Source organism: Leopardus geoffroyi, chromosome C3 (genome assembly GCF_018350155.1).
Source record: "Leopardus geoffroyi isolate Oge1 chromosome C3, O.geoffroyi_Oge1_pat1.0, whole genome shotgun sequence".
Classification (NCBI taxonomy): Eukaryota; Metazoa; Chordata; class Mammalia; order Carnivora; family Felidae; genus Leopardus; species Leopardus geoffroyi.
The window spans coordinates 8,947,780-8,963,593 of record NC_059338.1 but is presented as its reverse complement, the minus strand read 5'-3'; the positions used below and the strand labels follow the sequence as shown (position 1 = coordinate 8,963,593).

General features: G+C 53.5%; 1 protein-coding gene across 2 annotated transcripts in view; it reads left to right on the top strand.

Annotated features, from left to right (window-relative positions):
• The window catches only part of LMX1A (LIM homeobox transcription factor 1 alpha), a 161,282-nt gene extending 146,355 nt beyond the window's left edge, over positions 1 to 14,927 (top strand). For both annotated transcript variants that reach the window (XM_045455410.1, XM_045455409.1), the window contains exons 5-9: positions 3,523 to 3,695; positions 6,456 to 6,533; positions 8,115 to 8,184; positions 10,853 to 11,023; positions 12,643 to 14,927. In XM_045455410.1, coding sequence (XP_045311366.1) covers positions 3,523 to 3,695; positions 6,456 to 6,533; positions 8,115 to 8,184; positions 10,853 to 11,023; positions 12,643 to 12,803 — 653 coding nt within the window. In that variant the 3' untranslated portion in view covers positions 12,804 to 14,927. The remainder of the gene's footprint in view (positions 1 to 3,522; positions 3,696 to 6,455; positions 6,534 to 8,114; positions 8,185 to 10,852; positions 11,024 to 12,642) is intronic.
• Positions 14,928 to 15,814: the final 887 nt, after the last annotated feature.

Sequence of the window (15,814 nt, the reverse complement as noted above, 5' to 3'; positions counted from 1 at the left end):
CTGTCCTCCCCCTCCTGCCCTTCCTCCCTCACCCCCGGCCCCCCTCTCCTTCGTCTTCTGAAAACAGATGTTTTTGTCTCTCCTCTTATAGGGGTGTGGGGAGGGTGAATGAGAGCATCGGTGCTCTCCACATCCTCCAGAAGTGGGCAGCCGGGGTTATCCTGGGAGGTAGTTCTGTTCCCCCCTCCCCGTTGTTCAGGATAGAATAGCGCTCCTGGGGAGGGTGCCCGTATCCCAGACAAGCGGACATACAGATTCAGTGACACAGAGTGGGGGGGGGGGGCTCCGCCACCCTGCCTCTGGGGCTCCGAACAAACCTCAGCGGTTAACGTCTTCCTTCTGGAACCAGCCCAACCCCTCTCCCTCCCTTCACCTTCCTTCTCGCAAGGACACACTCACATTCTGCAAAACCCGACTCGCAGCGTTGGCTGGGGTCACGTCTGCCAAGAGAGAAGTGAACGCTGGCTTCGTAAACCCTTAACTCAGACTCCCGAAAGCAGGCAGCTATTATTAACAGAAAACATGTGTCTCGATCAAGAATACTCCTCTTATGTTGGAGTAGTGGTCATGATGATGGTGATGATGATTTACCAAGCACCTGTTACCTTCTACACCACGCTAAACCTTTTACACACATATCCTCTCATGGAACTCCAGGGACGCTGTCACTTCCCCTGATGAGAAAATGGAGCCTTGAGAAATTTGGGCCAAATCACACATCCTCACTGGTAGAACCCAAGTTTAAGCCTGAGTTTTGGGACTCTCGAGCCCATGTGTTATCTATACCGCATTGCTTTCCCAAATGATGGCCGCGGAGATGAGCCATCATCAAGGAATCTAGCATGACTTTAGACTTTACACGTTCAGTAGTTATGTTTTCCCAGTTATCAACAAACATTTGCGTCAGGCTGCGTGAGGAATGGCTTCAGGAGAATCAGCCTGGCTCAGAAGACGTTTGCAAATACCGCTTTATGGACAAAACTGGCATAAGATAGGAGGTTTCTAAATTATAAAAATTGGATTTGATGTTTTTTTTAATCTGGGATAAAATGGTTTATATTTTCCAACTCCCTTTTTTTAAAAAATTAAGCTTTTATTTTTGATTCCAGTATAGTTAACATACAGTGTTCTGGGAGTTTCCGGTGTACTATGTAGTGAATTGTACAATCGCACTCTGGATCTGCAAGTCGTTTGTTCCAGACTTAACCCCTTTTAGTCCCTGGACTTAGAGGAGATCTGTATGATCCTGGGGGTGGGGATGGGGTTGTCAGCCCATTTGCAAAGAAAACTCACTGAAGTCCTCCCTGTTACCAGAGGAGCACCCTCTTGACCTTGAGGACTCCACCAGCAGACAGAATTATTGGCCTCGTGGAAGGAACTGGCCTCTGCGGGGTCTCCGAGCAGTGGATGTTGGGTCCATCAAGGGTGAAGGTGGGGAGTCGGCGGCTTCTTTTTTTCCTATGGTCTCTCTTCTTGTGGGGTCTTTTTATTTGCCTGTGGCTTTTAGTTCTTCTGTGCTTGGTTTTTCCTTGCCATTCTGAAAATCTCCTTCTCGAAAGATCCTCAAACCCCTTGCTATGGAGGGATGGCTGAGGTCCGCTGACTGGATTTGCCCTGGGAAGAGCCACTTCCGAGGGGAAGATGCCAGAGTAGCGACTCCTTGTCATGCGGTTTCTTCTTCTTCTTCAGTCTTTCTGGGCCTTTCCCCTGTGCTCTCCAGGGGAGTGAGGCAGAAAGGAAAGGGCGTTCCTTCCACTCAATGTCGAGCTTCCTATGCACCAGGACCGTGTTAGTTGCTTTGCCCACAGCAGCACTGCCCCTGAGCCGCCCACGGCTGGGTGCTATCGCTGCAGGGGTGCAGGTGGGGAAACTGAGGCACAGCGCATGATGGCACTCCCATAGCGCCATGTGCTTACACTGGGGGGCCAAGCTGGATGGGGTCCCAGGTGTGCCTACATCAGACCCATGCAATGACATTGAAAGGGCCATGCCCTCAAGGTGCTCAAAGCTTAATGCTCCTTCATGTTCCAAGTGTACGCTTAAATGTTCGTAGACGGAAAAGGCTGTTGTCCTGGAACATTCCACAAAAGTCAAAACCGGGATGGCACGTGCAGATGAGTATCCTTTACGGAGGAGGGTGGGATGAACAAGCATGTGCAGCTCCCACATGGGGCGGGGCGGGGGGGGGTGGTCCCGAAGGGGAGCAGCGTCAGGAGACCGGAGCCCTTGGGACAAGGCTGTCCTCTGGAGGAAAGGAGACAGCTGAGCGGTGTGAGGACCCGGAGAGAAACGAGGTTCTTGTTTGCGTGACGTGAGCACATAACTGCCAGTGGCTTTTAATGCTGAGAGAAGGAAAACGCCTCCTTCACACGGGGACTTCCCGGACCCTGAAGCATCTTCTCTGGAGTGTGAGGTCTGTGGGCTGCAGGAGGTAGCCTGGGAGAGAACGTGACACGCGCTGAAGGCTTTACTTGCTTCCGAAGTTCTCTTTGTATTGGTCACTGCTCATCAAGGAATCCACATAAATATAAACAGTTCCTTTGGTAGTTACTCATTCTATACCGGAGCAGTTCTAACTACCCGTGTTGTGTGCATTCCGCAGGTAATCGAACGCTGGTGCTCTTACAGCCTTTGAAACAGTAGTATTTTCTGTCTCCTGACAGTGGCTCGAATTTCAGACACAGTGTCCAGGAAGTTATCCAAAATTTCTCTAGGTCTGGACTTGAAAAAAAAAAAAAAAGACATCTAAGAAATAATAACCAGTGCTTATTGGACATTTATTATATGCCAAGCAGTATTTTTTTTTTAATTTTTTTTCAACGTTTATTTATTTTTGGGACAGAGAGAGACAGAGCATGAACGGGGGAGGGGCAGAGAGAGAGGGAGACACAGAATCGGAAACAGGCTCCAGGCTCTGAGCCATCCGCCCAGAGCCCGACGCGGGGCTCGAACTCACGGACTGCGAGATCGTGACCTGGCTGAAGTCGGACGCTTAACCGACTGCGCCACCCAGGCGCCCCAGTATTTTTTTTTTTTTAAAGTAGCCTCCATGCCCAACATGGGGCTCAAACTCACAACCCTGAGATTAAGAGTCGCAGGCTCTACTGAGTGAGCCAGCCAGGTGCCCCCAAGTAGCATTTTGCGTGTCTTGTGGGTGACCCCATTTAGACCTTCCAACCCCAATGCAGTAGGTTCTCTTCAACCCCAATTTTGTAGATAAGGAAACTGAGTCAGAGAGTGTTAAGTAACTTGCCCAAAGTCGCACAGTTAGGAAGTGTGGAGCTAGGACAGCCATTCCGGGAGAAAGTTCTGAGCTGAAATGGCGGACTTGGTGGTTTCTGTCTTTGGATTTTGGAAGTATTTTCCTTAGCCCCTTCCTTTCGAGTCAACCCCACGCAGGTTATTGCACTCACATATAAAGCCATCCTGGGAACGTGGACCCAAGCGCCTTGTTATAGAATAACATACAGCTCCAGGAAGCAGCCTCGAAGAACTTAACGCATTGTTCTCTGCTGCTTTTAGGCAAAAGTGATGATGAAGAAAGTCTCTGCAAGTCAGTCCATGGCGCAGGGAAAGGAGCCGCTGAAGACGGCAAGGACCATAAGCGCCCCAAACGTCCTAGAACCATCTTGACCACCCAACAGAGGAGAGCATTCAAAGCCTCGTTTGAAGTTTCCTCCAAGCCGTGCAGGAAGGTACGGGGGTGGGGGTGGGGGTGGGGGGCGGGAAGAAGGGAGGAAAGGGGGCCGGGCCCCCCTGGTCTGTGTGTACCCTTCACTCCTCTGGGGTGTTGATGGGTGCACTTGGGGGTCAGGGCGGTGGGGGAGGCGGTTCAGATCGAGCCTGTGCAGGTAGCCTGCGGCCTTCCTGGAGATTCTAGATCCCTGATGCTGTGGCCAGGGCCATGATGGAATCTCCCTGTACTTGTGTGCACGTGTACCCATTTCGCTTGGCTGCTTGCTCAATACACGGAGAGCAGCAGGACGATTAGGAACAGGTACCAGTTGGGGGTATAGACTCAGAGGCTATAACAAAGGCAGTAAAAACACGGTGGTTTGTGGAATGTATTTATTTACCTATTCTTGGTCTAGTATGTTCCACTTGGAGTGGTGGTTTGGGGGTTCATCCACGTCTCAGTTCGTTCATTTTCGCTGCTGAATGGTATCCCACTGCGTGGCTGGACGTACCACAGTTGGTTTGTCCGGTCATCTGTTGATGGATGTTTGAGTTGTTTCCAGTTTGGGGCCGTTACAGATGGGGCTGCCGTGAACGTCTGTGGTTTAAGGAGGTGGGAGTTCACTTCCATCTTCGGTCACAGTCCAGAGTGAGCAATCTGAGACTGGCAGGGAGCTGTATTATCCGTCATTGGTTCCAAGGGGCCGCGTTAGCTGTCACCATCGTTTCCAGCCACCATGGTGGAGAAGGAGGGTGTGGAGGGCAAGCATTTGCCTACTGAAGGCGTGCCCCGAGATTCTCTGTATCACTTTCTCTCATCCGTGGCGGCCAAAATTGAATCCCGTGACCGCGCCTCCCGCAAGTGGGGCTGGGAGATGAGTCTATCTGGGTGACCACGTGCCCTGCCGCAGCTTGGGATCCACCTGCTAATAGGAGGGAGGGGGGATTGGATATTGGAGACAATAAGCAGTCTCTCCCACAAAGAGCCACACCCATTTATTAAGCACCCGCCATTTAATGACTGCCTGCTGTATGCTCAGTTATGTTACTTACACAGTACAAATAGGAAATTCGTGGAGGAAATACATTTTTCGAAAATTTAGCACCGTTTCTCCTGTGTCCCTCTTAGTCAGCTTTTGCTGTAATAACAAACAAAGTCTCAGTGGCTCCTGCAGACCTGGCTTTCCTGCCCCGGGACGGTGGCTTGGCTGTGGCCCAGCTGGGCTCAGGGTCAGGCCTTCTCCACCTGTCTCTCTGGGGCTCCAGGCTGAGGGACCAGGCTGTTCTCATGAGGATGGCAGGAGCCACGTCCCACCAGGCAAGCCCACCCCCTTGGATCACACGTGCCACTTCCTCGCACATCCCAAAGCAAGTGGAAGCAAGTCACGTGGCTAACTCCGTGTGAGGCGTGAGGAAGGCCCACCAATTGGAGCAGCGGAGGGAGGGTGGCTCTTTGCGAAACAGTAATATCGTCTGCCATGACATGTGACCTCTGACAAGTGTCCCTGCACACCTCTTTCCTTCTGTGTCCTTGTGGCTCCTTGGGCTTCAGGGGCGGTGCTGGCAGGAAGTGAAATAGCCCCAAAGTAGGCTTGCCCGAGGACAAATGATCACCTCCCTCGTTCATTACTTATCCTCCATGTACTAGACTCCCAGCCTCTGTATGGCCCTGTGCCCAGTGCTTGTCCCCGGGCAGGCTGTAGGCCGCCGGCGGGGAGGAGACGCATGTGCACATAACTAACACCGGGGAGGAAGCGGTGAGGACCATACTGGAGGGGCAGCCGGGAGCCGTGGGAGCCCGGGGAAGGGAAAGGTCTCTTCTGTCGGGGGACTCAGGCAAGGCTTTGTGGAGCAGGTGGCGTTTTGAGCCGGGCCTCTGAAACACGGATGGGGTTTCAGCAGGTGGAGGTGGGGCTGGGGCCCACTGCTCTCTTCGTTGGCTTAGCAGAAGGATGTGCTTTAAAGATCCGGTCTCATCATCTCCCTTCTCCTAAGCCTCGGCCCAAGTGGTGTGATGAAAGGGGGAGTCCTTCCCCAAGCCCCCAGGGAGCTGTGCTCACGGCTGTGCCTTCAGTCCCGTCTCCGCCCCAGGACGTAAGCCACAGGGCAGCGCCTCTCAGACTCCTTCTTGGGAAGGCTCTGCTCTTGGCCTCTTCCCTCCTGGCCCGCACCTCACCACGTGCCTGCACGGAGGGCGGCTTTTAAACCCATCTCGTCATTAGAGGGACCCTGACTGTCCTGTTTCTGCTGTGCCAGAGCTGTGCCAGAGCTGACTGCTTCGCTCTGCCAGATTCCAGAAGGCTCTTGACTCACTCAGGGTATGGGAGTATGAGTGGCCATGAAACGCCCAAACCCCCCCTAGAGCTATGAGAGACCAAACTAAATATTCAGGTCGATGAATTCCGGCGGAGGAGAACAAGAGAGAGCCATTTGTTACATAAAGTGACTTTCACCCTCCATCCTTCTTAAGTAGGTTAGTCCACATGGAACTTCGCTAATGTTCCAGAACCGTCCGAAGGCCTGATTTCCAGAGTAAGAGAAACTGAGAAACGCCTCTTGGAATGCACATCTAAATTATTTATTCCTCTCTTTGTTCGCCTGGTGAAGGACCTCTCTCCACTTGAAGGGAAGCAATGGTCTTGCGTTTGGGATCAGGCTGGACCTTAAACACTAGCCGGCAACCATCTAGGATGCAGCCGGCCGGCCTCCCTAGGCATCGTGTAGGGAATGTTCAGCTCCTCCTCTGAGATGCCAATGTTTCTGTATTTCTGATGTTCAAGGTGAGGGAGACCCTGGCCGCAGAGACAGGGCTGAGCGTCCGTGTCGTCCAGGTGTGGTTCCAGAACCAGAGAGCTAAGGTAATCTGCTTCTTACCGCTGTCTATCTCTGTGTGGCTCATTTCCTGAAATAATACAATAGGACTTCGTACTTGCAGATGGGTTTTCCAACCAGAGCTTGTTGGACGGATTTTCTAAACAGAACTCATAGGTCTCCTGATTCAGAAATTCTGTTGAGGGTCCCCTGGGTGTCCCAGTCGGTGGAGCGTCTGACTTTGGATTTTGACTCAGGTCATGATCCCAAGGTTGTGGGATCGAGCCCCACGTCGGGCTCCGTGCTGAGTGTGGAGCCTGCTTGAGATTCTCTCTCTCTCTCTCTCTCTCTCTCTCTCTCTCTCTCTCTCTCTCTCGCCCCTACCCCCTGCCCTTCTCGCCCACTCATGCTTTGTCTAAAATAAAGTTAAAAATTTAAATGAATTCTGTTGACCACAGTCACGTCAGCCACAGCAGCCCTGCAGAAGGGGAAGGAGAGGGCGTTTGTTCTGGTGAAATGGTTTTGATTTTCCTGGTGGCCATGACTGTGAATCTGGCTAGCCGTCTGCCAGAATACAAAAGCAGATTCTTTCATTCACCTTTATTTAACCCAGACACCGAAGTTCTTTTAAAATTGCGAAGAGAAACCTACATAGCACACAGTCTAAGGTGATACCCTGGTACAGTAGGATGAATGCTTTTACTTACCTCTCCCAGTGCCCCCCAAATACACCCCAACCATCATATTGTCCTCTGGATCCTACCAAGGTCTGTACTGCCCTGCCTCGATCATTTATTGGTTTTCTGCCCCTAAAAATGCATGTGGCCCATGGCCCATATGTCTGGGGTCCTAATCCATAGTAGGTGATCCGTTAATATCTCATTATCTGATTGTGATTGGTTAAGATAGCACTGCCCTAACTGAATTCTTTAGAATAGGGCACTTGATGTGTATTCAATCCTGAAAGGACTCCATGTTTCAATAGGATTAAGAGTCCCCATAGCCTAATGTGTTCGCGAAGCAGAGGAGTTTGAAGCCTTGAGAAATGTTGCAGGAGAGAACTTTTTGTTTGCTTGTTTTTCTTAGGGTCTCATGGAGCCCTGACTTCCCCCAGAACACAGTCTGGGAAGCGTTGGGTTAAAATGTTCCTTCTGGGAAGTCTTAGTATTAACAGGGTGCTTTGGGAGACCAGCTCCTTACCTGGAGGCACGGATCTCCTGGGAGGCATCTCAGTCATGGGGGCCAGCAAGTGGGGGAGTGGGTGGGAACCGCCTGGGGGCACATCCCACGTCACACCCTGTCAGTCAGCAGCCGCTTGCCACACATCTAAGCCGGGCTGCGTCCCGCATCCCCACGCTTACACTGCACGTGAAACTGTCACGGCATGAGCAGCAAGGCTTATCAGCTCAGAGGAAGTCCTGTGCCTGGAAGACCAGCTTCCCAGCCCGCTGTCTTCCCAGGGCTGCAGGTGCAGAGCCCGCAGCGGCCCCGGGCAAACTTGGGGCTCCTCCAGCTCAGCTCCCTTCCTGAGTCAGAGCTCGGGACGTCCCATGGTCCCTCTGCTTTGCACACAAGGCTGGCCCGCTGCCCATCCCCTGACTCTAACCCTGCGCCCCTCTCCTCATCAGATGAAGAAGCTGGCCAGGCGACAGCAGCAGCAACAGCAGGACCAGCAGAACACCCAGAGGCTGAGTTCCGGTAAGTGGGGGGGGGGGGGGCCCTAGCCGGGCCTTCCAGGGTCCAGGCCTTGCCCACTGCCTGGCTCTTTGAAGGCCACTTCTGGGCTCCACGAAGCCCTGTCCACACCAAAGAGAGTGGCTCGTTCGCTGGGGACCGAGCCTGGGGGATCTGGGAGAGGGTTGAGGGCACCGGGCTGAGGCCCGTGATGCTGACTGTGTGCAGAGCCCCCAGGACTGTGGCCGGACTCCCCGCGGAGCCCAGGACGCACCCAGATCTTTCTCCTTCCTGGCAAATCAGCTGACAAAGGACACCCGTGTGGTTGACCCCCTCCCAGAATAACATGAAATAGTAAAAACAGGGGCGCCTGGGTGGCTCAGTCGGTTGAGCGGCCGACTGCGGCTCAGGTCATGATCTCGCGGTCCATGAGTTCGAGCCCCGCGTCGGGCTCTGTGCTGACAGCTCAGAGCCTGGAGCCTGTTCCAGATTCTGTGTCTCCCTCTCTAACCTTCCTCCGTTCATGCTCTGTCTCTGTCTCAAAAATAAATAAACGTTAAAGAAAAAAAAAAAGAAAAAATAGTAAAAACAGGAACCCCCTGCCTCGTCGGGCACGTGTGTAGATCACAGAGTGCTCTCGTGCTGACCTGAGTCTGACAGCACCCCCACCCGGGGGGGCAGAGAAGTACTCTCTCCCCGTCTCACTGATGAGCAAACAAGGGCGCTGCAGGGCTGAACGTGGTCCTAGAGGAACAGGCAGGGGGTCGGGACCGGAGTATGTTTCTCTGATTCTGAGCTCGTCTAGGCCACACTGCCCCGCCTCACCCCGCCTGTGTGCCCCTTCGTTTGTTGTTGTTTTTAATGGGGTTGGTGTGAGGACTGTGCAGGGAGTCAAGAGCGACAGGCTGTGGCACCCTTCAAGGGAATTAAAAAAAATAATAATAAAAAAACTACTCTTACACCTGTGTCATTCTTAAAGGGATACGCCCCCAACGGCCACCCGGTGGGATTCCCTGAGGGGTCTGTTTGTGCCCAGAACAGGAATTGTCAGCCTCCAACGTGCACAGAAGTCACTCGAAATTTGATACAATTCAGATTCTGATTCTTAAAGTCTGAGTAGGGGCTGAGATTCTGCATTTTTAACAAACTCCCACCGTGCTGGCCCGTGGACCGCAGTCAATGGGCCGTGGACTGTGAGATTGTTCTCAGGCCCCCAGACAGGGCCCCCTGTCCTTGCGTGGACTTGCCTCGTGCTGAATACCGGGGCTAGGCTCAGTCTACACTTGGGCTCTTGTAGCACAGAGTTCTCTTGACTTCTTCTCTTCTAGGCCAAACAGTATCTTCACGGCAAGATAGATATTCAGAGAGAGGGAGGGAAAACAAGGACATGGGCACTAGGGAAGGTTGGAGGGGCGAGTTGGTCAGGAGACCTGAGTACTGCCCCAGCTCCACCCCCAAAGCTGTTTGATCTCGGACCAGCCTTTCTGTCTCCTGGAGCCTCAGGCCACCTGTCCCCAGGGTGGGATAATCACACCTGTCAGCAGCGTTGCGCTGGGCCCCTGGGAAGTTCAGAGAGGGTCACAGGTAGGAGAGGGCTTTGGGAAGAGCCACACACGTTGACTCCGTATAGGCCAACACCCTCGAAGGGGGAAGAATGCACGGAGGCATTATGAGAACGCAAACTCAGAGTGCTTGGGACTTTGAAGAATTCGAAGGGCAGCTCCTAGGCCAGACTTAAGTAGGCAGATGCGGGCGGAAAATAGTCTCTGAGAGTTAATGGGACCATGTTCAGAGGACCACAGGGTAGAGGCAGGAAGTGAGGCCCCTATTCTCTGGAACTTTATACACCAATGTAGCAAGTTGTTCCAAAACACATTCACACGGTCTCACGGAGTCTGCCTGTCAGCTCCTTGAGGTCAGCCGGGCCAGTGTCATGAACCCCACGTAACTGACGGGCCCCAAGTATAGTGATTCTGGAACGATCTTTAGATCCATCACCTCCAGTGGCTGCCAAACCTGTGTGTACCATCAGACGCGTTTGTTTTGTGATCTCTTTCAAGGAAGCTCTCCAAGTTCAACTGCACCTCCCTGCCCTTATTCTCCAAGGTTGGTCTTGATAGCCCTTGGTAGGGCACAGGCTGGAAACTGCTGATGTCACCTCATTCCTGACCATTTCATAAATGAGGAAGCCAAGACTCAGGACATATATAATGATCTTGCCATGGCTAGATCTAGCCAAGATGACCCTCCATGAGCGTCACCACCCGGTGTTCACACCCTGTGTGGTCCCCCTCGGACACTGATGAGGGGGGTGACCGAGGGTGTGGCTTCTGAGGCTAGGTCGCAAAAAATGTGGCGGTTTCTGCTTTGTGCTCTGCTGGATCCCTGGCTCCGAGGAAGCCGGCCGCCATGTGGTGAGGATGTTTTCAAGCAGGTGGAGAAGATGGTGTAGTGGGGCAATAACGGGATGGCAGATACGGCGTGTCGCCCTCCAAGTCTGGGGCTCCCTGTAGCACGTGCACCAGCCCCTCTCACTCTCTTCTCCTTGTGAAGCTGCAGCAAAGGCCAGTGCTGGACGGGAACACTGGGCAGTGAGGGGTATGAAGTTCAGAAGATGTGCTCGGCTTTCTCGTCCAGCCTGGGGTCCTGGGCTGCACATGGAGAATGATCTGCCTTCTTCTTTGTCCCCCAGCTCAAACAAATGGCGGTGGGAACGCTGGGATGGAAGGGATCATGAACCCCTACACGGCTCTGCCCACCCCACAGCAGCTCCTGGCCATCGAGCAGGGCGTCTACAGCTCAGACCCCTTCCGACAGGGCCTCACCCCCCCTCAGATGCCGGGAGACCACATGCACCCATACGGTAAGATGGGCCCCGGCCCCACAGGGACCGCTCACGGCTCGCTGGCGTGGGTCTCTCCTTCCCTCCCAAACACACGTGTGCAGTTCCCGGATGCTCAACGAAGCTACAAGCAGAGTCCCTGCCCAGAAGATGCCACTGGATCGTCTAACCAGTGGCTGCAGAAGAAAGACCAGTACCCACAGTCATCAGTGATGTTCCCACTTATTCTCCTTTTCAAAGATTCTTGTTGAAGTAGGAGGCTGTACTTTGATCGTAAACCTGTTCGCTGTGATCGAATTTCCCTTCTTTCCTTTCACACCAGGTACCACGTGTTTGCAAGCAATGCCGGCCGTGATGTAGGCCGGAGGCCTTAATTAAGCAAACTTTTAGACAAAGAAAGAAAATACAGAAAAGCGCAGAGAGCAAATTTTCTAATGCAACTGATACTACTTCGGTGCTCTCAGTTAACTCCTGAAACGTAACCTGACTTGGGAAGTGAAAAGTATCCGCCCCCCGCCCCCGCCACTCCCACTCCACCAACACTGGGGTTGCTTTAAATGCCAGGTGTTGAGATGGCTTAGCCTCCCCAACTGTCAAGCTTGCTGGGCGGGCAGCAGCTGGGGCCTGGGCACTCTGATGGAGTGGGCGAGCTCTGGAGCGGAGGTCTGAAGTTCAATCTCAGGGCCCCACACATTTTTAGACAGAGGAGGTCAGTGGCCTATGGAATGCGTCTGTCCTGGGTAATCTGTGATCCGTTACACTGAGAGCTACAATTAAAGTTTTATTCAGCAGGCCTTCAAAACAGGGTGAGAGCGGCGTGCCTCAGCCCACAGATTTTGTCAAACAACTGCTTTCATCAAAGAAAAATTCTGTCTTCCCACGTGCCGCATATAGCAGATGCTGGTTAAGACCTGGCCCCCTGTAGGGACTTCCCTGACCAACGCCGCTCATTTGCACATACATAGATCTATCCGTGCAGGTAAAACATGTGGAGGGTCCGACAGACGTACCTCTAGGTCCTTGTCACAAAGATCCCCGAGCTGCTCCACAGTTTGCCCTACTGTCTTCTCTGTCCAGGGTGTCAGTCCCCTAACCTTGTCTCTTCTGCAGGACACGTTCGGGGAGGCAGCAGGCCCTCGGTATGTCTGAGGGGACTTGTATTTCCACCAAGGTCTCTTGAGCCTTATCCACAACGCTGACATTTATCTTCTTACCAGTCGTCCTCCAAGAACCATTTTGGGGGCCGAGTCCTCTAGGAGCCCTGCCCCAGCCCCTCTAGCTGGCGATGCTATGTCCTGCCCGCTCCCCAGCCTTGCTGTGTAGACTTTCTGGCGTTTGCTCATGCCACACCCAATTTGCACTTTGTCACATCCTTGTTTACACTGTTTTCAGTCGTCGTGCTTTCCACCCAAGCCCCCAAAGGACACGGGAGATCTTCTGTGGATGGGGATTACCTCCCTCCTACTCTCCTACATAGCTCTCCCTCCACCCCGTCCTCAGAATCCACTAGAAAACCTCACGGGGGCGGGGGGGGGGGGGCGGCTGTGCTCAGCTCATACTCGCTGCAATCTGCTACACTTCCCAGCGCCGAAGGGAGTCCCTGCTTCTGGACCCTCATGACCATTTCGTCTTCATTTCAGGTGCGGAGCCCCTTTTCCACGACCTGGATAGCGACGACACCTCCCTCAGTAACCTGGGTGACTGTTTCCTAGCAACCTCAGAAGCTGGGCCCCTGCAGTCCAGAGTGGGAAACCCCATTGACCACCTGTACTCGATGCAGAATTCTTACTTTACCTCTTGAGTCTTCCCCTCGAGTTCTGTGGCTGGGCTCCCACACGGACCAACCCTACTATGTGAGGGGTTGGCCGGCTGTAGGAGGGGGAGGCCAGGGAAGAGGTGGGGTGGGGAGGGAGTTCTGTCGGGGATGCTGTTGTATGACGATCTGATGTAGCTCGGCATTTCCAAAGACTGAATATACAATGATCGCGTAGCTTCATGTTTCCAATAAGAGTCTTAGCTTAGGTATGAAGACGTGTTTCTCATTAAGGACAGGGACTTTTAATATAGACATTCTCATGCAAACTAGGTACCTAGAGACTCCTAACAACTTCCCACCGTTTTGGGGAAGCTCTTGTCAAGAGGTGCGTACGTCTACCCATCCATATACCCATAGACAGACAGACGGACAGATAGATGTGTGTGTGAGTGTGTAACCTTCCATACTTTATCATCAAAGTTTATTCCTAATTATGACAGGCACCAACTGTACAGAAAAAGTAACTTTATTTTCCGTGTGAACTATATTTAAGGAAATGCTTGATGCACTTAAGTTATAAAAATGAGATAATTTACTTTTATAAACTTTATTTTTAGTTCGAAGAGACTTGTCGGCAGGGCAGAGAGGCCAGAGGCCTGCTCCACCTGGGCCCGTAGCTTTGAGTGCTCGGCTGAGCTTTGAGTGCTTGACTGAGTTCTGTTTTCGAGAGCGTCACGGGGTCTGGAAAGCAGCTCTGTGAGGCTGACCGTATTCTCTCACGGATTCTTGCTCTCTTTGGGGCCGAATCACAGGGCTCGGGTGGGACCGAAAACTCCTTGATCACGTTCTTAGAAAACGTAAAGCCGAGACTCTTCAGCTTTCTTTTAAATTCTGACGCGTAGCTGTGGGAGGCAGTAGGAAGGTCAGTTCTGCTCTTGAACTTCAGCATCTGTGGGTGTGGGATGAGACTGACAGTATGTACCTACCTCACTGGGGGACACTGAGGCTTAATTCACCCCCAGGACACATGAGCAGGGCTGAAACCAATATCCCATATTTGTTTAAAATACCAGACCGGTCACTGGGCAAAGGGGGCTCCGTGGGGCCGCCCGTAGCCCGAACCCCAAGGGTGACTCTCCCTGCTGTGGTCCCTTCTGCAAAGCCTCGGCTGGAGACACCAGCTCAGGGCAGCTCAGGGGGATGCCAGGGTCCTTCCATGGGGAGGAGGCTACTGCTGAGCAGATGGAAGAGGGCATTGTGGTGTTCTAGAGTGTTCTAGGGTGTTCTAGACACAGGGTGTCTAGAGGGTTCTAGGGTGTTCTCGAGTGTTCTAGGGTGTTCTAGTCAGGATTGGGCCGACTACGGCCTGCAGGCCTGTGTTTTATGGCCTGCCAGCTAAGAATGGCTTTTACATTTTTAAAGGATTCTTTAAAAAAAGAAAGAAAATATGTGGCACAGCGTATGTGGCCCAGAAAGCCTGAAAATATTTACTACCTATTCTGTCCGCCTCTTTTCATAAAATCTCTGCTGGCCTCTGTTCTAGAGAGTCTATTTCTTAAACAGCCTTCTGGAGCTCTTAGAGGCCGCGGGGATCCAGCGAGGACGCAGGGTTCCTCCCTCTGTCTCGCTTTTCGGACTCGGAGCACAGAAGCCCCAGCAGCCATTGTACACAGGGACACTTCACAGCCTGTTCTCCAGGTGCGGTGCTAGGGGTCCGCTACGTCTGTGCAGGGATGCCTCCTGAGAAAGCAGACAAGATGATGGGGAAGACGGGGGGCGGGGGTGGGGGGGTGGGGATCAGCCTGGGCTCCTCTGAGGGGGCCGTTCGGGCTTGGCCTCGCTCCTGAGGACGTTCTAGGTCTTCGGAGCCTCGGACACAGAGACTTGTCCCCTTCATTGTCTGCAAGGCCAGAGGGAACACGCTCCCTTACGGTAGAGTCTGTGTTGTGTGATTTTTTTGTGTGTGCTCTTGTTTGTAATTTATGCAAACCACCAAGAACCCCAAACCAGTCTGGCGAGTAGAAGCCCTGCAGGTGCCCTACCACTCCGCAGGCTTCTGTAGAGATCCGTCGGAGAGTGTAGCAGATCCTATGTGAGTGAGACAATTAGAGATCCTTCCTCCACTCGTAATGGCATACCGAGATGAAATTAAAAACCTCTTACCAATGAGCTGTCGTTGATTCAGGGGCAGGGGCGGAGGGCAGGGAACCAGGGGGACACGGGAGTTTTGTCCACAGGGGCCTGGGGAAAGGCATACGGTGGTACCGCGCAGCTTAACACGCAGGGAAAGGGGCTCCGGCAAAGCCAAGGAGAAGGGAGCCTTCGCCCTCCCGCCGGGACGGACGCCGAGACCTCGGTCTTTACAAACAGCTGCGGAAGGAGGTCCCGGGGGGCGTTCCGACGGCATCGGCAAGTTCACCCGAGGCAGAATGGTTTGCGTCGTGCGTGGGGAGAACGTTCGCTGGGAAATCAGAGCGCTGTCATGGGGCGGGAGAATCTCCCACGGGACTGAAGGGAGATGCCTGGCCGGGATGGGGGAGCCGAGCAAGCAGACAGGAGCTTCCCCCAAAAGTTCTCGGTGGTTTTCGGTGTGATCTGTGGGTGGGTTTTACGACCATAGAGCAAAGAGGTGAGGCAACCCTGTGAATGCGTGTGTGGCATCCTCCTCCCCGTGTTCTCTCGCTCGCCTGGCAAGACCCTCTCAACACCCCCCCCCCCCCCACCTCCGGCTCACTCAACCCCGTGTGAGAAGCTGGCTCTGCCTCTTGCCGAGGGTCTGGAAGGTGGGCAGGGGGAGCCCACCAGGGAAGGCGGTCTCACTGTGCCCTCCCCCGGCCGCCCCTGCTTCCACCTCCAGCTTCCCGAGAGAGCGAGCCCAGGCCCGAGACGGTCCCCAGCACGGTTTGCCTTCTTGACATCTGCTTATCCTCCAGCATCGGTCTGTGCTCGGCCTTCTCAGGAAGCCTGCAGAGCTGGGTGGGGTGTCTGTGCGGGGAGCCCGGCAAGAGCACCTGCTGCAATAAATGCCCCCCCCCCCCATTTTATAATCATTCCAA